At 48.3% G+C, this 22,595-nt stretch overlaps 9 protein-coding genes across 9 annotated transcripts; 7 read left to right on the forward strand and 2 right to left on the reverse strand.

Moving 5' to 3' along the window:
• Positions 1-656: 656 nt before the first annotated feature.
• Positions 657-2,156, forward strand: N7483_013063 (M20 family metallopeptidase; the record flags this gene model as incomplete). The annotated part of the gene is made up of 5 exons (XM_057096490.1): positions 657-752; positions 837-1,219; positions 1,284-1,676; positions 1,738-1,865; positions 1,921-2,156. 5 exons carry the CDS (start codon positions 657-659, stop codon positions 2,154-2,156), a joined length of 1,236 nt encoding a protein of 411 aa, XP_056942461.1.
• A 998-nt stretch (positions 2,157-3,154) lies between these two features.
• On the forward strand, positions 3,155-4,451 carry N7483_013064 (uncharacterized protein; the record flags this gene model as incomplete). Its single annotated transcript, XM_057096491.1, has 3 exons — positions 3,155-3,570; positions 3,634-3,940; positions 4,011-4,451. The coding sequence occupies 3 exons, from the start codon at positions 3,155-3,157 to the stop codon at positions 4,449-4,451; spliced, it is 1,164 nt and encodes a 387-aa protein (XP_056942462.1).
• A 131-nt stretch (positions 4,452-4,582) lies between these two features.
• N7483_013065 (DUF3237 domain-containing protein) lies at positions 4,583-5,199 on the reverse strand (the record flags this gene model as incomplete). The annotated part of the gene is made up of 3 exons (XM_057096492.1): positions 4,583-4,799; positions 4,868-4,948; positions 5,018-5,199. The coding sequence occupies 3 exons, from the start codon at positions 5,197-5,199 to the stop codon at positions 4,583-4,585; spliced, it is 480 nt and encodes a 159-aa protein (XP_056942463.1).
• A 2,287-nt stretch (positions 5,200-7,486) lies between these two features.
• On the forward strand, positions 7,487-9,142 carry cbhB (putative 1,4-beta-D-glucan-cellobiohydrolyase; the record flags this gene model as incomplete). Its single annotated transcript, XM_057096493.1, has 1 exon — positions 7,487-9,142. The coding sequence occupies one exon, from the start codon at positions 7,487-7,489 to the stop codon at positions 9,140-9,142; it is 1,656 nt and encodes a 551-aa protein (XP_056942464.1).
• Positions 9,143-11,692: 2,550 nt separating this feature from the next.
• N7483_013067 (putative catechol dioxygenase) lies at positions 11,693-12,593 on the reverse strand (the record flags this gene model as incomplete). Its single annotated transcript, XM_057096494.1, has 2 exons — positions 11,693-11,900; positions 11,971-12,593. The coding sequence occupies 2 exons, from the start codon at positions 12,591-12,593 to the stop codon at positions 11,693-11,695; spliced, it is 831 nt and encodes a 276-aa protein (XP_056942465.1).
• Positions 12,594-13,251: 658 nt separating this feature from the next.
• Positions 13,252-14,472, forward strand: N7483_013068 (lactonase family protein; the record flags this gene model as incomplete). The annotated part of the gene is made up of 3 exons (XM_057096495.1): positions 13,252-13,504; positions 13,579-14,052; positions 14,117-14,472. The coding sequence occupies 3 exons, from the start codon at positions 13,252-13,254 to the stop codon at positions 14,470-14,472; spliced, it is 1,083 nt and encodes a 360-aa protein (XP_056942466.1).
• Positions 14,473-15,028: 556 nt separating this feature from the next.
• On the forward strand, positions 15,029-16,696 carry N7483_013069 (putative alpha/beta hydrolase; the record flags this gene model as incomplete). Its single annotated transcript, XM_057096496.1, has 1 exon — positions 15,029-16,696. The coding sequence occupies one exon, from the start codon at positions 15,029-15,031 to the stop codon at positions 16,694-16,696; it is 1,668 nt and encodes a 555-aa protein (XP_056942467.1).
• Positions 16,697-17,077: 381 nt separating this feature from the next.
• sitA (TOR signaling pathway phosphatase SitA) lies at positions 17,078-18,471 on the forward strand (the record flags this gene model as incomplete). Its single annotated transcript, XM_057096497.1, has 4 exons — positions 17,078-17,231; positions 17,296-17,698; positions 17,778-18,109; positions 18,182-18,471. The coding sequence occupies 4 exons, from the start codon at positions 17,078-17,080 to the stop codon at positions 18,469-18,471; spliced, it is 1,179 nt and encodes a 392-aa protein (XP_056942468.1).
• A 1,055-nt stretch (positions 18,472-19,526) lies between these two features.
• N7483_013071 (oxidoreductase CipA) lies at positions 19,527-20,278 on the forward strand (the record flags this gene model as incomplete). The annotated part of the gene is made up of 3 exons (XM_057096498.1): positions 19,527-19,556; positions 19,602-19,691; positions 19,715-20,278. 3 exons carry the CDS (start codon positions 19,527-19,529, stop codon positions 20,276-20,278), a joined length of 684 nt encoding a protein of 227 aa, XP_056942469.1.
• Between the last annotated feature and the right edge of the window lie 2,317 nt (positions 20,279-22,595).

The following is a 22,595-nucleotide window of genomic DNA, read 5'->3' on the forward strand; positions in this document are numbered from 1 at the left end:
CCGGAAGGCGGCTTAGTTTATCGGCAGTTATAGGCGAGCAAAGTGAAATCCAGCTCCCGATAAAACGATCCTGCTAACCTCAGATTCCGATGACAGCTGTCTTGGCCTCGGATATTGATAGCGGTGTTCCTGAACAGTATCCGAAATTAGGGTACATCGGCAGTCTAGCCAATGTCAATGATCCGTCGGCAATCAGCCCCGAACCTTCTCCTATCGTGATCCACTCACTTACCTATCAAAGACTGTCCAATGTCATAATAGCTGTCAAATCGACCAACTAAATCCGCAATCATGATAGTCATCCCGTTTATCACGTTTACCCCACAGTCTTAATCGTGGGGGAGACGACCCACTTGATTGCCGACAAGGGACTGAGCGTGAATTCAATTCCTGATGCTCGCCAAAAACGGAATTTCCATAGAATTATTCCGCTATCAAGATGACTGGCTGGAGACTCGATGATAAATCATCGGCTGACAATATCCGAGATATGCTGCGGGGCTCTGGCGTCGTAGGCGTATCGAAGGGTCCTCGGATGCGACGCAAGAGATAGGGAATTTCCCGATTCTATTAAAATGAGGTGAGCCCGCAAAAGTGACTTTCTCACAAACTTATTTTATTGTGTTGAATTTTGACGTCCCAGATTCACTCATAATATGACTCTTTCCACTATTCAGAACGAGGATGTGCGGGCATCTGTGGATGCTGCGCTAGATACGCTAAAGGAATCACTTCGGAAACTAAACCACCAGGTAAGTCACGCTTGAAGTCAAAAACGACACAGCTTTCTTATGATCCCCTGGGAATCAATTGGCTGACTGGTTTCTTCGGTTTAGATCTGGTCAAATCCCGAACTCGCCTACCAAGAACACGGTGCCCACGATGCTATCTGTGATTTCCTCGAAGGACAAGGCTTTACAGTAACTCGACACGCATATGGACTTGACACATCATTTGAAGCGCTCAGCGGATCCGGTGGTCGTTTAGTTAATTTCAATGCCGAATACGACGCGCTTCCTGACATCGGTCATGCATGTGGTCACAACCTCATCGCCACCAGCAGTATTGCCGCGTTTCTGGCTCTCTCTTTCACATTGAAAAAATATGGTCTTCCTGGACGGACTCAATTGCTAGGAACACCGGCTGAAGAGAATGGCGGAGGTAAAGCCAAGCTTATTGATGCTGGAGCCTATAAGGGCGTTGATATCTCACTCATGGCGTATGTTCCATGACCCTTTTATACCTGTCTCATTTGGTCATCCTTCTAACAGTTGAAATACTAGTCACTCTGGTAACAAGAAAGTATTCCCCGATCAGGAAGATTCAGATGGAATTGCTGGAACACTGATGAATGCCCGAAAGAATATCCATTGCGAATTTTCAGGCAAGAGTGCGCATGCTGGTGGCAACCCGTGGGATGGAGTCAATGCCTTGGATGCCATGGTCACCTCTTATAATAACGTTGCTGTTCTGCGTCAACAGCTTCTACCTGATCAGCGCGTTCATTGTGCATTCATGGATACCCCAAAGGTGGCCAATGTTATTCCAGCATATACCAAAGCCTTCTGGCAGGTCCGCAGTCCGACTTTGAAAGGACTCAATCAACTTGTGGCTAAGATTCGGAATTGTATCGAGGCCGGTGCGTTGGCTACCGGATGTCAAGTCACTATCACAGAGTATGTCTTCTCTAATACACTGGTGTCTGTTCATAACTAATCCAGCCACTTTTACTTTCAGGGATGAGCTTTACACAGATGTTCGGTTGAATGACAAACTTTGTGAGAGATATCAGGTCCATATGGGCAGCTATGACCGAAAGGTGCTGAAGCGACATGACAAGGTTTTAACAGCATCCTCTGATATTGGTATGTGCTTGAGTTTGTCTGTCTCCAAAATACTCGCACTGACAGATTAAAATAGGTAATGTCAGTTATGTGACTCCTACTCTCCATACAATGTTCGGTATTCCCACGCCCGAAAAAACTTTCCCCCATCACCCTACATTTGCTGCTGCTGCTGGTACCGATGAGGCCCATGCAGAAGCAATTATTGTAGGTAAATCGCTTGCATTGATCGGATATGACATCATTACCAACGATGCCATGTTCGAAACAGTTCATCGTCAGTGGCAGGAAGAAATCGCTCGAGATGACTAGATGTAACATATAAAGAGCAAGAAGATATTTAAAGAGAATGTATCAATATATCAATATATCACTATGACTTGACATTCTGAATGCATCATGCATGTACAGTATGCAACCTTAGAAGTTCCATTGTATAGATCAAAAGCAATATGCCTGTCAGTGGCTGTCAAATCCTAATTTAGAAGGCACTAATGCAGCAGCCTTATAAACATGGCATTCAGCCCCACTTTATCGTGCCTTATCTCGGGTCTCCAGTTTCTCGCTGAATCGATGATTCAACTCTCCCCTCTTCCCCACCCCTTCTTCTTTGACGCCAATGCCTGCAGATTAATCTAGGTTTTTTGATCTAGCGAGTGGTGGGGGATTGCATCTTAATGTCTGGACGGAACGCGCCGCGCTCAAAGAATGGTAAGTCCTCCATTTCCCTTTTTCCGAGATCCATAGTGAAGTTTCTCCGACATCGTGTCTAATTCCGCTTTTCCTCCACATAGGCTGCAGCACTTGCCGTCGGCGCAAGGTGAAATGCGGCGAAGAACATCCTGTTTGCCAACGCTGTCTAAACCTTCGCCTCAGCTGTGAATGGGGCATTCCAGTGAAGCGCGGTCGCAGCGGACAAATTCGACACCTTCAGCCAGCGCCATTAGCCTCAGATCAGGTGGCTTGGCCGGCCTCGGAGGTTGGCGATGTTGTGGTAGACATTGCACCAGAGACACTAATTGACGGTCTGTCTCCAATATCTTGGCCCGGCGATGCTTTACCTCTAGAGTTTCCGCGGGTTGCTCCGTTTTATCCTCCAATTGCCCCGATCCGAATACCGACTCCACTTTACCCTTCGTTGGGGGGGCAGCGAAGTTGCATGCGCCAATTCTCTCACACTCACAGACCATGACCAAAAATACTTCCAATATTTTCCCTCCTCGTCAATCGTCTATTATTATATGAAAGGATGGACTTGGAGCAGCTTTTGTTACCTTTACCAAGGTCCTGCGGCCACGAATAAGGTCATCATGCGAATGATTCTAGCCCTTTCCGCGAGCGATATGCATCGTCATGGATTGGTGGTCAGATCACCTGGCCGACCGACCGCCGAGGATCATGGGAGGTATCACTACAGTTTGGCTGTCAAGGAGTTCCGGCAACTCCTGGAGACACCCCGGCGGCATATTTCCGTGGCTGAGCTTGAGATTATCTTTGCCACCATGTTTTTAATGGTCACTTATGAATGGCAATTTGGCCATTCGGTACGACATCTTCAGCTTCATTTACACGGCGTGCGCTCGTTACTTGAATCTCACCCCCAATTATTTCGCATCAAGGATGTGAATGACGTATTTCTCGATTCTGCAGACGAGAGCTCATCCCCGGAGGATACAACTGTCTCAAAAGTTTCATTCATCCCCGAGCAATTTCTGTTATGGATGCTGTAGGTATTTTCCTGTGTCTTGTCACTTCTCCAGCCATGCCCTAAGCTAATTATTTTGTCTAGATACATCGATGCCAGTTGCCGACCCATGGGTCTAACGGAATCACTTTACGATTATGTCACTCAATCCAATAATCCCGCACTCCACCCAGATCACTTACACCAATGTGCCCGTCTCTGGGGTCGTTGTTTCTGGGGCGAGCAGTACCCGGACCAAGAGGTTCTCGATGATATCGAAAATTATCGAGCTCTGGAGTTGCTACATGCCGGTTTCGCATTGCGGCACCGAATATGGAGGACGTTGGTGGAATCAGGGTCTGGCACCGATACCACTGAGTCGGTCTACCGTGATATGATTGCAACACGTGATGTATGAGCTCTTTCTCCTTTGCCCCAGATCAAAGGGGTACCTTGATAGGAATATCGCTAATGAGACCTAGAAATACTCTGACCTTTTTATTACCGCCAAATTCGCCGGTGCAGTTTCCGCTCGACGCACTCTCAACACCATCTACATGGGCGTGTCCACATTCTACGCCCAAATCTTGCTCCACCGAAGGCTACTTTGCGTGGATAATCCACCTGCCTCTATTCACCGACAGGCCACAGTCGGTATCGTGGACATTGCTCGTAAGCAATTTACGGCTGACCCTCGACTGCTGCGACGGCTACATTGGCCTCTCCTAATGGCAGTCATTGAAACTGACGATGTCAACCAACGTCTTTGGATCCGCCAACGATTGTTCGATTTGCATGACTTCCATTCTGAATACGTTTGGGCTAATGAGATAGCCGACCAGATCTTGGCTCAGCAGGACGTGAGCCAGGGCCGCTACGTCAATCTCGCGGAGTTCCTTCTTCAGCGCTACCATTCACCATAAGGCGTCTATGATGCTCTTTTGTATATCTACCTATAATGTCTATAGACCTATGTAATATGTGACGTCAATGCCACGACAGAACAAAGGGAAAAAGGGATAGCACATCCTCATTTCAAGGTCCAGCTGTCACTTCATGGACTATTCTCCAGGAAATAAGCATCGTAGGCGACCTCACCCTTGGCTCTTGTGGCTCTTCCGACAATGACACGATCATTCATCCACGAGTACTTTTCGTGGCCTGTTTCAATCCGAACATGGAGATGGAACCAATATTGAGTCGGATCCACCGGACCCCCTTCCATGAGAGCTTTCAAGACCTCTGGCGGACCTGCCCGTGTTCCCTCAGTGCTATAAAATCATTTAGATAATGTCCGAACTAAGATTTCTGAAAAAGAGGTGGATGGGGTGCCATTTACCGAATGTACAGGAATGCGCCGTCATCACTTTTGATCACGTAGTTAGTATTAACATGAGTTGTCTGATCCTCTTCGACAATCCTATATCAATTGATTAATTTCTCTCATTTCTTCACGATTTCTCCATTCAAATGTTACTTCAGCACATACATAAAATCCGCACCACCAGGTACGACTTCTCCGTTCAGATGTGGACCACACACCACTCCCGACATAATGGGGATGCACCGACGCCGACCGAAGGGACCATGACCAATTTCCATGGGAGTATCAACAGCGCATCTTAATGTGAAAAGATGGCTGAGCTTAGGTGGAGGGGCGATAGTATCCATTTTCAATCTTGGGGACAACTTGCTGCAAATGATAATAGAATAGGTAAAACTTGAAATTCAATTGTCGAGGGGTTTCTATGAGGTTTTACTCTAGGGCTATGTGGAACATGGACACTAAGCTTCCCCACCATTGCATCTCCCCGGTACGCCTTAATCTTTCAATTCCCGCGATCCCGAGGTTGGAAGCCGGTGGAGAAGGTGACTCCATGAGTCCATGACTTCCAAGGTTGTGGGTGACAGGACAGTTGACAGCTTTACTCACATAATAGTTACCCGGCGATCCCGCTCTATCCGAGTAATGTGACGTAGCTTATGCTCTGAAATATCCATTCACGGAATGAGGTACATGAAATTTGGTGCAAGATAAGTACAATTTTCCCCTGATCGCGGTCACGCGGATCACAGTGCTAGACCAGTTGGCACTCCCATAGATTCCAAGGTTGACATGTGCCTCATCATCCTTCTCTCTGAAGACGTCTCATATTCCATGCATTTTGTCCATCCATCGAACTCTGAAGACGATTGAGGTGATCAGCGCGATTGCTTTAATCGTTCAAGTTGGATAAAACATTTGAATCTCACCTAAACCTGATGGATTTCATGTAGATGTTTTCTGCACTTGAACCATTTCAAGTCCGATGCCAGGTGTCACGGTACAACCAGTTCTACAACCTGAACAGACATACACCCACATGTGCACTTCGGCAGTTTTTGCTGGACAAAATGAACATTCTGAAAATTTTCAACATGCCAAGGTCGAACATCCTCACCTGTGCAGTGGACCATTGAAATCATATGGTCTAAAAGAAAAAAAGAAGAAAAAAAACAAAATGACAATCTTCCAAGGTTGAAACTTGGAAGTACTAGTCCTGTGCAGGGTCAACTGGTGGATATCTTGGGCTTTCAAATTTCATTTAACCTGAAGTTATTGTTACCCAATGCCGGCCTAGGTATCTTAATGTATCCAATGACATAGCCCGGAAGACGACCACCTGGGCACATGTAACTCATGCAGCGTCCCTGCGTAATTTAGTGTGGGGTGACTACATTAGTCTACATATGACCATCTAAATGTGACACTATGGCGTCTGTGCGCATCCCTGCCGAACGAATACAGAAAAGCGCCACTTACCTGGGACATACATTCTACATCTACCGAAACAGTCAGACCACATATACCCTGCAAGCGAGATGAGAAGAGCCTAAATAAGTCATTGATGGGAAATCTCCAGGTTACTAACCCAGCTCCAGCGAATAGGATTCGCTTATAGTGCATCTGTATACCCGATTGGTCTTGAGCTGGCATTAGTTAACTTTGTTATACTATGCTGTTTGATGAGTGTGCTTGGCCGGCGACAACTGGAACATTGGCATAGGTCCGGAATATTCGGCTTGAGTGTTCATATGTATGAATCACAAGGAAATTTGGAGAATCCGCAGAATATCATGATCTTCCAGATGTCGTTCGCTTGAGATATGGTTCAAACTGAGTAGGAGGATATCATGACAAGAGAACATACGAACTCTTCAAAGATACCATAGTATACGTATCAGGCAACCTCGGTCTTATTTCTTCGCTTCGACCATCACTAAACTCATTCATACACGGGGTTTCTCACTTCCTAAGGTCTGTGTGGTGGGTTCCTGAAAACTCCACGGATCCATCGGCGCGCTGACAAGGCTCACCCCGCCACGCTAATGCATGTACCCCGGGACCACCAGTCATCTGCAGAGTCCAAATTACTAACTTAGGCCTGCAGAAACCCTCGGCATCAATTCCCTCGTCACGGATCAATCCGACTTGATTTAGTCCGAAGGGGGTCCGTGAAAGGCGGACGAATATTACAACGAATCCGGGGAGAGCCTCTCTCGAATAAGAAAAGATTTTCAGGAATATTGGAGACTGATTTATCCCCATAGCGCATTTCACGGCGCATTCTTATCTCAACACGGAGCAAGGCTTCCGTCGTTCATTCGTGAGACGATGGGGGTCGATTTTTGCTGCAGACAGAGTGACTGAGTCCCCTTCTCATCTCATTTGAATCAATTCATGAAACAGAGGGATAGACTCCGTGTCCGCGGAGGCATCATCATTTTTCCTCTTTTGGAACCAGAGAGATTTTCGTTGAACGGACCAAGAGGCCGTTCTATGGGGACGTAGGACATTCAGATCGTCCATTATGCCTCATGTTCGAGTATAAATGGATCGTCTTCTGTCCATCAAGGTCGATTTTGAATCAGGCTCATCAGACTACAGTAAACATCACTCGAAACGGATCTGCGCACAATGGCTGCTACTCTCTCCTACCGGTTCTACAAGAGTATTCTCCTCTTGTCTGCGTTCCTGAGCATTGCTCAGGCGCAGCAAGCAGGCACACTCACCACCGAAACTCATCCGTCCTTGACTTGGGAAACCTGTACCAGCGAAGGCAGCTGCACTGTCACCACTGGCTCCGTTGTCATTGACTCGAACTGGCGCTGGATTCACGATGTCAACAGCTCTACCAACTGCTACACTGGCAATACTTGGGACACTACTCTTTGCCCTGACGATGTCACATGCGCTACCAACTGCGCACTTGACGGCGCTGACTACTCAAGCACCTACGGTGTCACCACCAGCGGCAGTGAAGTTCGTCTGAACTTTGTCACTGACAACTCCAATGGCGCGAATATCGGATCCCGTCTTTATCTGCTGGAGGACTCCACTACCTACCAGGTTTTCAATCTGCTGAACCAGGAGTTCACTTTTGACGTCGATGTGTCCAATCTTCCTTGTGGATTGAACGGTGCTCTCTACTTTGTCGACATGGATTCCGACGGTGGTATGGCACGATTCCCAGCAAACAAGGCTGGAGCCAAATACGGAACTGGCTACTGCGATGCTCAATGCCCTTCGGACCTGAAGTTCATCGACGGTGAAGCCAACTGTGATGGCTGGGTTGCCTCGACCAACAATATCAACACTGGTACTGGAGGCCATGGCTCCTGCTGTGTGGAGATGGATGTTTGGGAGGCCAACTCTGTCTCGAACGCACTGACTCCCCACTCTTGCGACACTCCAGGCCAGACTATGTGCGACGGAGATGCCTGTGGAGGAACATACAGCACTGACCGCTATGGCGGTACCTGCGATCCTGATGGATGTGACTTCAACCCATACCGCATGGGTAACAAGACCTTCTACGGTGACGGCATGGTTGTCGATACCTCTTCCACTTTCACCGTGGTTACTCAATTCATCACCGACGACGGAACTTCCACTGGTACATTGAGCGAGATCAAGCGATTCTACGTCCAGAATGGTGTCGTTATCGATCAGTCCGAGTCTACCATCAGCGGTGTTACCGGCAACGTCATCGACACAGACTTCTGCACTGCCCAGAAGACTGCCTTCGGCGACGAAGACACCTTCAGCACCCACGGAGGTTTCAGCTCAGTCAGTGCCGCACTCGCTGACGGCATGGTCCTTGTCCTGAGTCTCTGGGATGATTACTACGCCGATATGCTCTGGCTCGACAGCATCTACCCAACCAACGACACCTCCACCACCCCCGGTGCTGCCCGTGGAAGCTGCGACATCTCCTCCGGTGTTCCTGCTACCATTGAGGATAGCGAGGCTAGTGCCTACGTTACTTACTCCAACATCAAGACCGGTCCCCTTGGCTCTACCTACAGCTCCGGCACCAGTGGATCCAGCTCCAGCTCCTCCAGCTCGACAAGCTCCGCCACCTCCAGCAAGACCTCCACTACCAGCAAGACAACCACCTCCACCTCCAGCAAGACAACCACTACCAGCAAGACAACCACCTCCACAAGCTCCAGCAGCACCGGTGCTGCTCACTACGCCCAGTGTGGTGGTTCGGGATGGACTGGTGCTACCACCTGTGTTAGCCCATACACCTGCACCGTGCAGAATGCCTACTACTCCCAGTGCCTGTAATCTTTTTCGCCCATGAAAAAGACTTTCCGGGGATTGATTGAACCTGTAGTCTGAAGAGTGAAGAGGAAGTGGCTGTGTTTTGTTATTGCTGACAAGAATGAGAGAAGAATTATAACAGTTTTGGCTTCAAGTTTGTGTTACAGATTATTTGACAGATTGTTAAGATCCTTACCAATAGCAATATACGAAATGATATTATTATGCGATCAGACTCCAGCTCTATGTAAACTCAATTCATTATAATCAGTATCCATCACTTAGTCAATCTAGAGAGTTCCAAGGTTGGAGACTCATCAACCTCCAAGGTCACTTTCCCAATGCCCCCACAAATTCAATAACTTGAATCCCACATTATTCCCCCAAGTCTTCACATTAGCGCCGACCCATGTAACCTAGCAGGGTTCTCATGCAGTGGCACTTACAAGTCCCGAAGTCATGGCGTTGTGGCGTTTTGGCATCTACATTTGGCTAGATCAAATCTTCCCCAATGATCATGCCCATGCGGAGAATGCTCCGACTAACTTACCTTGGAAATGAAGTACCAACCCAAGGAGCATTGAACTTCGCCTAACTGGCTATGGAAATCTGGAGGAAATTATGGTTTGGGTACTTGAAATTTCACTTAGAGCCTCGTGTACAGGGTTTTCTGCTGAAGTAGTACTCATCTATTAGGCTAAACAATGCACATTTGAAGTCTGTGGTCATGGTGCTTTGCATAGAACTAGTATCCTTAGGCATAGCCCAAATTCTCTGGTTTTGTCAGTCTCATTCTGTTTCTACGCAATTTCATGGGCGTGGTTGACACATCCGAAGAGGATCCGGAACCCCTCAAAGAAGGGGATTCACATATCTAGTCAGTATAATGGAACCAAATTGCCATTGGATGAAAATTTCACCCAAGTCCTCGTCCAAGCCACATTTGTATACTTTCCTCAGCCTCAGTCTATCTCCCGGGTTAAGTATCATCCCTCTGCATGGCAGCTGGCGCAAAAGAAAAAGCAGTACCAAGAAAAAGCCATCACTGGCCAGGCACCCTGACCTATAAGGGTGCTCTCATCAAGAAGCTATACCTTTTCGTCATGACCATATTCCTCGACTCCAGTCGTTCGTTCATCAAGACCCCGTGCTCCACTGATCCAGAACCTTTCCACACTGTGGGGATGATGTAGTCTCCCCAGACGGCTGTAGGCTATCCCACACTTATGCCCACATCATAAAAGGGGCTTAGTGCCCCAGCCTACACTCTGTAGGCGAAATGTCGGTCTGGAGCTCCCACATATATGTATTGCAGCTCAGCCCATTCTTTTGATTTCGTTGGTGTCTCTCTAATTCTTGGGATATCGACATGTCCATACATGTCGTGGACTCCCACCACTGGGAATCTCGGTGAGACATGTATTAACTCCATTTCATCTTAACAATCACAATCATCATCTGGATGACAGCTTATCCCTCCATTCACGGAACCAGTCGCAATGGCATGATCAAGTCATTCTTCCGCAAGTCAACGGGAATTCCAGGGTCGGGAGATTGAGGAAGTCATCAAGGCCGACAAAGAACGATAAACCGAGCCGGGAAAGCACAAAATGATGATCTCAATGCAACACGGAGGATGAAAATGAAGCATTGCCGTCGCGAACTAATAGATTTCCCATTCCAATATGAAGCTTCCCCATCCCCGGCATCGTGGAGATCATCACAAACCGGTCGGGAATGATCGCTGCCGGCGGGGTCTTGTGACCACCTGTGGTCGTGGTTAAGTCCTTATCCGCGTTCGTGGGGAAGCGCTTCTCCGGCTGTGGCGGGTGGCGGGTTTGCCGAATTGATGATGATGCAACACAATGTTATGTGAGACATGGGAAAGCGATTGCCGTGAACTCCGTTGAAACATTGAACCAATCTCTTGAGAGATTCCGGTGTGCTGAACTTCGGCATTGTGAAATAAGGAGTTCCATGCAAATGTCGGTGAGATTGTCAAATGAGAGTAGAGGTAAAATCAGCACTAGTTAGAGCTCAGATAATGAATACTCATACCAAATTGCGACCGAAGAAGCTTCAAATCTTGAGATAACCTAAATTCTTCGTGTGACTATAATTTATCAAGTCCTACAATAACATAGACAGCTGTAGGTACTTTTGGCAACACAAGAAAATCATGCAAGGCCCACGTTGCAAATAAGCATAAATTATAGCTCAGTGATTGGGCCTGGAAGTGGATGCATAGAAGTCGCTACGACTTTAGATGCAGCCCGGTTTCCAATAGATCGGCTCCCGGTCGATCGTAAGGTAAAGAGTGGAGATGACCCTAGCTTAAGAGTAGTCGCGTGAGAGGCTACTTGTTCTAGATAAGATCTAGTTCGATCTTTAATTTACAAGGGAAAAGAGAAAAAGTATATCGTGATCACTTCGATTGGATACTGTAAGGTACACAAGGTTGTGGAGAGCATAAATAGAAATTGGGAGATAGAACATCATAAAGATCAAGTCGCTAAAATGACAAATGCAATGCTAGGTGATTTTCTTTTCAGTTCACGAAGCTATATCCCCACTTTACAGGGAGGACTTAGACTTCTGGCTACGCTCGAAAGAGGAGACAGGAGGAGCAGAGTTGGGGTTGGGGTGGTGCTTCTTCAGAGCCATGGTAACGTTGTACTCCAGGTCGAGAGTGGCCTTGGGGTCAGCAGTCTGGGGCTTGAACTCAACGACGAGGTCATCCTTGACAGCGAAGACGGAGTCGATGTCGAGGTGGGGGTCGGTGCTGGGGTAGAGCTGGTTGATGATGGTGGCGTAGTCGGGGTGGGTGATCATCAAGTGGATGTGAGCGGGACGCATGGGGGGAACGGTCCATAACGTTGAGGAGGACACCGGCGGGACCATCGGTGGGCAGAGAGTAGGCAGTGGGGTGGTAGCAGTACCAGTAGTACTCTCCCTTCTCGTTGGTGCGGAACTTGCCGCGAAGGTTGTTCTCGGACTGCTCAGGGTCCTGGAAGTCGTACAGAGCGTTGGCGGAAGCCTGCCAGATGTCGAGGACGGCGTTGACAACGGGAGCACCGGTCTCCATGTCAGTGATGACACCGTGCATGAGGGTGACCTGACCGTTGGGGAGAGGGTTCTGGATGATGCTGTCACCCAGAGCACGGAAAGGAGCGTTGGGAGACCAGAAGGGACCCAGGATAACGTTGGAGGTAGGGGAGAGACCCTGCTCAGTGACGATCTTGTTGGCGATCTCATCGACGAGAGACTCGAGACCGATAACATCACAGATACGGTGACCCTCGTTACGGATAGGAGTGCTGATAGCACCAATGGAGTTGATGAACTCAACACCCATCATCCACTCAGCGGGGGTAAGCTCGACCTCACGAGCGAAGTCGTGGATGTGGCGGATGAGGCAACCCAGGATCTCCTTAGCACGGGGGAGGGGTCTTAGGACCCATGGCGTTAACCACATAGGGGGTGAAGTCGGGATCCCAGCGAGGAGCAGCAGACATATTTGCGGTTGTGTGGGGATAGAGAAGTAAAGGAAGTTATAGATGGATGAGGATGGATAGAGAGAAAAGAAGAAAGTTAAAACGAGGATGGATCCGGACCTTTATATCCTTTTTTTCACTCCCAGACTTTTTTTTTCCAATTTTTCTTTTTCTCTCCACTCAATTCAGCAAGAAAACCTACCCCGGATGACCATTTCGGCCCATTCCAGAGGTCAACCCCGGACCGCACGGTCGGCAATGAGCGGAGGAGTAGAGAATCTGCGAATCGGCAGCGGCGACATCGCAACTCCCGCTCTCCGGGATTGCGTTTTCCACAGTGCCGACTTGCCACTGTCTATGATCCGTGGATTCTACGTGGATTCTAGTTAACTCAATGATCAATTCAGCCACTCAGAAGCCTTCATCCTGTTCTGGGTCATCCGCATCCAGCGGTTATGCTTGGTGCCGCCCTTGCCTGCCGATGGCTTCCAGGATAAGACTTCTGCGGGCGCGTGTATATTCTGTATCCTCGACTCGGTATCTAAACATCGTATGATCCGTCCGGCTTTCATCTCTCAGGCATCTGCCATACTATCACGTCCTAGCCTCCGTTCTTTCTCCAACACAACAACCGCAGCCATGAAGCATCATTTGATGGTCGGCACCTGGGTCGCCCCCGGGCGCATCTACACCGTCCAATTTGACGATGAGGCTCTGACCCTGGAGCTAGTCAAGAAGACCGAAATTCCTGAGGCTGAGCCCATCTCATGGATGACCTTCTCCCACGACAAGAAGGCCATCTATGGCGCTGCCATGAAGAAGTGGAACAGCTTCGCTGTGAACAGCCCCACGGACATTGTTCACCAGGCCTCCCACCCTGTTGCCGGCCACCGTAAGTACCCAATTCAACAACAATTGAGCAATTAAGTCATAAGTTTTTTGGACTAACATCAATTTCTCCTTCAGCTCTGGCTCCTAGCAGTGAGACCAACACCCGTGCCATCTTCGTCCTCGCCGCCCACAAGCCTCCCTTCAACGTTTACGGAAACCCCTTCTACAAGTATGCGGGGTACGGTAACGTCTTCTCTGTGAAGCCCGATGGAGCTCTGGATGTCAATGTTCAGAACTACGAGTACCAGGAGAACACCGGTATTCACGGCATGGTCTTCGACCCCACCGAGACCTACCTGTACTCGGCCGATCTGACGGCCAACAAGATCTGGACACACAAGAAGGATGCTCAAACCGGTCAATTGGAGCTGATTGACTGCTTGGAGGCTCCTTCTCCTGGCGATCATCCCCGCTGGGTTGAGATGCACAAGAGTGGCAAGTACCTATACGCCCTGATGGAGGCTGGCAACCGTCTGGGTGTCTACGTGATTGACGAACGCACCCACAAGCCCGTCTTCACTCACATCACCTACCCTCTGCTTCCTCCCGGTATGTCAAATTCTACTTTTTTTAACGAACGCTAGGAACCAAATTTTAACCCACGTATCTCCAGGTCTCCCTCCCCGCAACAAGTACCGTGGCGACGTTACTTTCACCACTCAAAGTGGCGAGTACCTTTTCGCGACCACCCGCTCCAACCACTTCGATGTGACTGGTTATATTACTGCCTTCAAGCTTGGTCCCTCTGGTGAGATTGAGCGCCAGCTCTTCATCAACCCCACCTCTACCAGCGGTGGCCACTCCAACGCTGTCAGCCCTTGTGACTTCAGCGACGAGTGGGTTGCTATCTGTGATGACCAGCTTGGTTTCGTCGAGATGTACCGCTGGGCCGATGAGAAGCTGGCTCGTGTTGCCCGCGTAGACATTCCTGAGCAGGGCTTTGCCATGAACGCCATCTGGTATGATTAAACGAATTACGAAACTAAATAACCTAGACTATAGAATCTTGAACCAAAAATTTGATGGGGATTTCTACCATTGGATCTTCAGTCAATTCTCGATCTAATAGTCATTGATTCAGAGGGTTTAGTTCCAAGGTTACAATAACCACAAAAGAAATATTATTCAAGCATAAAAAAAAGTTAATAAAGAAAAAAAAAAAAGAATTATATCTTCCAATCATACTTAGTGGCAATAAAAAAAGTATAATTAATATCATCTAATACCAGATCGAACATTCTACTTGTACATTATGTACATTGCACTCCGTCGAGTCCGTACTAAGTGTTCGGGGATAATCGGCAGTGAAATTCGGTTGCGCTTTGCTTTCTTCCGCTCATTGAGGGGCAACTGCCGATGACGATACTGGGGAAAAGAGGGATAATAGGAACCTTGGGAAGAATTTATAATTATTATTAGTTAGAGATAGAGATTGAATTACTTCTTGACTCTTGACTCTCTTTTTACTATACACAATAGTCTAAAAGTTGTGTTCTTTTTTTTTACCCCTCCAAACCCCGCCATCATGACTACAGGACTTCTCTGGGTGACAATGCAGCCTAAGGGCTCATTGCCCGACACTCAGTTCCACGACTGGTACAACACTGAACATGGTCCTTTGCGCCTGCGTCTCCCTTTCATCACTAATGGATTCCGTTTCCGTGCCACCGACGGCGAGACTCCTGAATATGTTGCGCTTTACGATATTACCGATATGGACGAGTTGACTCGCAAGACCTACCTGGATCTGCGCACAGATTTGATCAAGACTGAACGTGAGAAGAACACTATGGCTCAGATTGATGTTGGTCGCAAGCTGTACGATCTGGTGGAGGAGCGGAGCCAGCCCAACTACCGCCAGTTGGAGGACCAAGCCGATACCGATCCCGAGACCCGCGGCAGCGTTATGGTCGCTGTTACTACAACCACCCACCCCGAGAAGGAAGACGAGCACGACCGCTGGAACCGTGAGGAACACTTTGACATGCTTGCCCGCGTGCCGGGATGGCGTCGCAGCCGTCTCTTCCGCACTGCTGCCATTGACTCAGCCGCGCCCCGGGAGACCCTTGCTCTGCACGAGTACTCCCCCGTTAACGGACTCGGTGGTGAGCTTCACCAGGCTGCTATGAGCACCCCCTGGCGCCAGCGCCTCCAGGAGGAGGCCGTTACTTCCAAGTTGCGTCGTGTCTACCAGTGGTACTACACCTTCGGTCCTGCTCCCCGTGAGCTTTCCTCCCTTGCCAAGTCCGATGTTATCGGTCCCTGGTCTTCCAACGATGGTCGCACTCGTACCTTCCCCTCTGAGACCCGCCCAGCCGTCGAGTCCTACGTCACAACCAAGGACGGCGTTGAGATTCCTTACCGCTTGGAGGGCAGCCTTGACCCCGAAGCCCCTGTCGTTGTTCTCAGCAACTCCATCCTTGTGAATTGGAACATCTGGGACCGATTCGTCGAGGCGTTCCTCGCCCGCAAGGAGAACCAGAAGTACCGTGTTGTTCGCTACCTGACTCGCGGTCGTCGCTCTGCCAGCGGCGAGCAGCCCGTCAACGTTGACGTGTTGGCTTCCGACTTGAACACTCTTCTGGAGGCTCTGCGCGTTTCCCCCAAGGCCGCCCGTCTGATCGGTGTCAGCCTTGGTGGTGTTACCGTCCTTAACACCTCTCTCCTCTTCCCTGAGCGCGTTGGTGCTTTCATCGCCTGTGACACCAACTCCTCTGCTCCCGAGTCCAACCGCAAGGCCTGGGGCGATCGTGTTGCTATGTGCGAGCAGGAGGGCTCCGTCGACCCTGAGACCAACGAGCCCATTGTCGGCGAGCAGTTGGCTGAGATCACCACCCGACGCTGGTTCGTCCCCGAGTCTTACGAGACTCAGCCCGAGGTGCTGGCTCCTGTCAAGGAGGCTGTCCGCACTAACAGCCTTAAGGGCTTTGCGCACAGTGTCCAGGCTCTGTGTGCTTACGATATCCGTGACCGCATGGCTCAGGCCACTGTTCCTGGTCTCTTTGTTGCCGGTGCCAATGATGGTGTCCTCCCCCAGACTATGCAGAAGATGGTCGCTGATCTGAAGGCTCCTTCTGAGCTGAAGATCGTTGACCGTGCTGGCCACCTGCCCATGGTTGAGCAGCCCGAGGCTTTTGCTGATGTCGTTACTGAGTACCTGAGCAAGGTTGAAGTCGAGCTGGCCTCGCAGTAGGTTCAAGTTAGAGTTGGATAATAAATATGGATAGACTTCAAAATGATGGTTAAGATATATATACATAGCGTAAGAAAATGGATATTATGATTGTTATGAATATTTTACATTATGTCAAACTTAAATGACCTTTGATCATGATTAAAAAGTATATTTGAGAATTAATATTTAAAAAGAAGAATCTTATGATAATAATAAACTTGAAGACCTGCCCAGGTGGTCGTGACCAGTGGACCCTAATCATCCTGAATCAGCGCAAGGACTGTTCAGCTGTTCAGTCTTGTGCCCCGTGCGGTACCCGAGTCCCGCCAAGCACGCAAGTTCCCCTCCGCTTCTTCACTCCGCTCCTCCACGAATTCCCCTCTTAACATCTCTTTCGCCATGACTGACAGCAAGGTCCCTCAGCCAGGACCGGCGAAACTGAAGCGCAATGCAGGCCCAGACGAATGGCTGGAGGCCGCCAAGGACTGCAAGTACCTGTCCGAGGCACACATGAAGCAGCTGTGTGAGATAGTCAAGGAGTATATGATGGAAGGTGAATAAGACTTGCGCTGATATATTAGTCCTGAATATTTACTAAAACTCATGAATTTCTTTAGAATCGAATATTCAGCCCGTTTCTACCCCCGTTACGATCTGCGGTGATATCCACGGCCAGTTCTACGATCTTCTGGAGCTCTTCCGCGTTTCGGGCGGGATGCCCGATGGCACAGATCCTGAAGCCCCTCAGTCTTCTTCTACCGTTATTACCTCTGCCGATATTGAACCTCCGTCTGAGATTACGGATCCCAAACTCCGCAAAAAGCTACGAGGACCAAGCGCGAATTTGAAAGGGGACGATGATGAGGAATCCGAAGCGAACGATACCACACGAAGCCGATCCACGAGCCAAACGTCCAATGATGTTCAGTTGAATCGGAATTTCGTGTTCCTGGGTGATTACGTGGATCGTGGATATTTCAGTTTGGAGACACTAACTCTGTTATTGTGTCTCAAGGCTAAGTGAGTGGAAATCCCCAATGGTTAATGCAATTGAGGAGAAAAGTGAGCGAGAGACTAATCGACGGGGCGAATTTCACAGATATCCCGATCGAGTGACATTAGTGCGTGGAAACCACGAGTCCCGCCAGATCACACAGGTATACGGCTTTTACGAAGAATGTTTCCAGAAATACGGCAGTGCTTCAGTATGGAAAGCCTGTTGCCAGGTTTTTGACTTTATGACGCTGGGCGCGATTATCGATGGCAAGGTTCTGTGTGTGCATGGTGGATTGAGTCCAGAGATCCGCACTCTAGACCAAGTACGGGTCGTCGCTCGTGCACAGGAGATTCCGCACGAGGGCGCTTTCTGTGATCTGGTCTGGTCGGATCCTGATGACGTGGAGACCTGGGCAGTCAGTCCTCGAGGAGCAGGTTAGTACAATGAGCTCAGAGCTGAGGCAAGCTTTATTATAGCATCCGACTAACACAATTTTTCTTCTCTAGGATGGCTCTTCGGCGACCGTGTAGCGGACGAATTCTGTCACGTCAACGACCTCTCCCTGATTGCTCGCGCACATCAACTGGTAAACGAGGGGTATAAATATCATTTCGCGAATCAGAACGTGGTGACCGTATGGAGTGCTCCGAATTACTGCTACCGCTGTGGTAATCTCGCGTCCGTGTGTGAAATTGGCGACGACCTCAAGCCTTCGTTCAAGCTGTTTAGCGCAGTGAGCGATGACCAACGGCATATGCCCAACACGCGGCCAGGCCGCAGCGAGTACTTCCTGTAACATGTCAAGCTTTGCACCGGCGCGGGCGTTCGGGGGGGTTTTGTCATTGATTTACGAGGATGGGCTGCATTACCATAACGATCTTAGAGACGAATGAATGATATGTCTATATTCATCTAGGTACGGAGTACTGTTGGGCTTATCGGTATCGGGTCCTAGAGCGGTTTCACGACATACCCAGTGTAGATCTTGATATTTCTTCAAGGGGACAGTGACGTAGTAACGTATCCAGTGCTCAAGGGTATTCCCAGCCCTGGAGGTTGTTTTCGTATCACCTGGAGACCATCTGTAGAGCCTTTGGGAGTAAGTAGCAACATCTCTACTTCAGATTTAACTCTGTTGCCCACGCTGTCTTTCTGCTTCTTCGGTCATCTTTGAGACTGACAAGTCCTTCGCAGCTATGAACGTCCCATCCTCTATGTGATCTCACTAAAGGTGAACAGAAAATGACTACTTCGTCACAACCCAAGGTGATACCAGACTCAAAGCATGTTAAGAATACGCCTGCCTTTCGCAAGTGGGCGTTGTGAGCCAGCTGCGCACAACAGTACCTTCTAGCTCAAGCTAGCATCGAAAGAGATAGTGTATAGTTTTGTGACATCTATAACCTCATCGATGCTGCAGCCACTTGGTTCCCATATATCAAGGGTCCAGGAAAGCGATTCTGACCACCGTCTCCCATTCCCTAAGCCGCCGCCAGGCCTGCAGCTGCAACGTGCACGAACAACATCATTACGACCCTCGAGATCGATTCGGGTATTGTCACAGTCCGAATGCGTCGAGCTCATGACGATATGAATTGGTTGCGCGGGTTTTACGTTCTAAAGTTGAAAATGCGATGAGGTGATACAACCTTGCTTGAGGTCTCCAAGCTCTTGGAAATGATACATACATGCGCGATCATGATGCTGTCTGTGAGATATTTCCAATCATGTCAGTGAGAGGGTTCTGGCCGAGATGTCTACTATATAAGATCGTTATGCAGTCTAGATTTTTGTACGACGATTGTATCCAAACCAACTCTGTCGTACATATTAAGCCTTGCTAGGTACAACATGTCCATTCAAAAAGCTGCTGTCGCCGGAGTATGTCTGTTCACCTCACAAGAAGAGTGCAATACAAACCTATAGGGAGCTGGAAACCTCGGCCCTACCATACTCAAGGCCTTCGTCGATGCTAACTTTGCAGTGACTCTCCTCAGCAGAAGCTCCTCTCACAGTGTTGACCCTGAGTCAAGATTCAGGTATTCGACTACGCCTCCCTCGAATCACTGACTGCCACGCTGACCGGCCAAGATGCCGTCGTTAATGTACTCGCCTCCAAAATAATCCCTATTGAAGTCCATCTCCAACTCATCGAGGCCGCTCACAAATCCGGTGTTAAACGCTTCCTTCCATCTGAGTATGGATACGACACTTCACATTCTCTTACCGCGAAGCTCCCCATCTTCTGCAACGACAAAGTGGCTGTGGTAAAACGATTGAAAGAGATCTCAAAACAAGACAGCACCTTCACATTTACACCTATTGTAGCTGGGCCATTCTTTGACTGGTCCATCCAGAAGAATCTCATCGTCAACCTTGTCGGTCCCTTATCTCCAATTTACAATGGTGGAGATATATTCTTCAGCACGTGTACCCTTTCAGGTATCGGACGTACCTTTGTCGGTGCTCTGGAGCACCCCGAAGATACCAAAAACCGACATTTCTATATCGCTTCTGCGATCGTCACGCAGAACCAGCTTATTGAGTGGGCAGGAAAGTCGGACCCAGTTGCAGCGAGAATTCGTACAAACGGCGGATCTTGAGAATCAAGCGTAATATGGAAACCTTTGCGCTCAATTTGATTCGATGTGCGATCTTTGATCCTCGATATGGGGCTGCGTTTTCGAAAGTGGATAATGAGCTTTTAGGTGTTCCTGTATATTCTTAAGCAGTATTTGTAGCTAGACTTACATAGTGAGCAGCGATGGGAATGATTCGGTTTCTTGCGTCCCTTAATTCAATATTTCCAAAGCTGTAGACATAAAGAAACTCGGTGATTTGATAATACGGAGTACTGGGAAGACATCTGGATGTTTCGCACGGATCACTGAGATCGACCCACTTCCCGAGCCGCGACACTTGGACCATCTATATGCACGATCTTTGATCTCCACTTCATATAGAATTCAATGGCTTCAATATTTTAATCAATTAATCTAGATACTTCGAAGAATCGTATTATTCTTTGAGAGATGAAAAATAATGACCAGGATCAGGAAAGAAATAGGGAGAAAGATTATCATGGTGGGAATCTGGGAAAGTGGTAATACTTTCTACCTGGTACTTGAGTTTGATCTGCGACTCTGTAGGAAATCAGACTGTTTGCTTCTCGCTTCTTGGTTCTCGCTTCTTGAATCCTGCGCTCTGAATGGTCGATTCAAAATTGTTTTGGTGATCTTTGTGCGCCCTGGGGCTCCGACCCTCCACTATAAATTCCTGAGTTCTCACTCTTTCGAACTTCCTTTTCTTTTTTCCCCGCATCCTCATCCATCCTCATCCATCTTCATCCATCTTCATCCATCTTCATACATCTTGCTCATTCCGTCTCTTCCTCTCTCATGAGGTACCCGTCTTTCATAATGTTACCTTGTTGACATAACCCCACTTCTAAGGTTGACTTGACCTCACCTTATTGACACCTCTTGACGCGACCCCACCATGTCAACATCATGATAAACATACCACACTCTTGTTGGCATATCCACACTCCAAGGTGGTCATCATCTCTCATCACTTACTTGAGGGTCCTCATGGACAGGTTACTATATCTATCTCTCCTTTACATTTGACAACTTATTAACCTCTCTACAGCCATCCATCCAATGGATCTTGGGCTCATCACACTATTGTCCACCCTCAACAATCTTTCTGAGATCTAAGGCGTGACCACCTCAGCATCTACTACCGTGGCGGGTGACAATGAAACTTCAGGACAATCCGCACTTGCTCTGACGCGACTTCGACTTAGAGCTTGATTGCTGTGGCGGGTTTCATTGGCACTTCAGGACAATCGGATAGATCGCTTGACAACAATACACGCTTTGAGACGCGACGACTCCAAGCCACTGTGACTGGACAGCTTTCATTGAACAAAAGCTTTCAAAACAAAAACAAAAACAAAACAACGCGGTTTCCAAAAAAAACCATTCTTCTTCAGATGAGCTTCGATCAAAACAATCAAAACAAAACAAAACAAACGGGTTTCCAAAAACATTCTCCATCAGATGAACTTTCCATCAAAACAAAAAAACCCCCACCAAACCCAACTTGCTTGAAGATCTCTTTTCTACGTACGAGGTTCATCAAAATCAAAACAAACTTTGAAAACAAAAAGAACCTCCAGAAGACAAAATCCTCCTCCACTCCTTCTGGAAAGATCTCCGCAAGCTTCATCAAAACAAAAGCTTCCATCTAACAGGCTTGGACCAAGCACTCTGGACACCAAAAAAAGATAAAAATCAAAATCAAAAAAACTTCAAAGCTTCAAAGCTTCAAAGCTTCAATGACACTTCTCCCCACCCGGCACAGTTGGCTCGACAGTCCTTTCTATGGCAAACAAACACTCCGATTCCCTCCTTGAACTGAACCGATCGAAGCGTGACGATCTCAAGCCTCTATGACTGTGGCGGGCAACAATGAAACTTCAGGACAATCAGCCCTTGCTCTACCGACCTCGAGCTTGATCGCTGTGGCGGGTTTCATTGTAGCTTCAGGACAATCAGCATAGAGTGCTTTGACAACAACACACGCTTCGCTTGGCCCGCGACGATCTCGAGTTCCTGTGACCGGCAATTTTTAATCGAACAAAGGCATCCCACCAAAAAAGAAAAAAGGAAAAAAAGAAAAAAAAGAAAAAAAAGAAAAAAAAGGAAAAAAAAGAGACAAAAAAAGAATCCAGCCCCAACCTCAAATTGGCTTCAAAAGAGTAACCCCACTTGGCTTTCATTGAGCTTCAAATTTCCATCTTCCATCCACTGAGCTTTCATCTCCTACGAACTGAGCCTTCATCTTCCATCAAAAGATCTTGTTTCCACACACAATCCTACAGGCAAGCTCCATCAAAACAAATCAAAATCCATT

This window comes from Penicillium malachiteum, assembly GCF_028827825.1.
Source record: "Penicillium malachiteum strain IBT 17515 chromosome Unknown utg000005l:1.0-9002435.0:326005.0-9005861.0, whole genome shotgun sequence".
Lineage (NCBI taxonomy): Eukaryota > Fungi > Ascomycota > Eurotiomycetes > Eurotiales > Aspergillaceae > Penicillium > Penicillium malachiteum.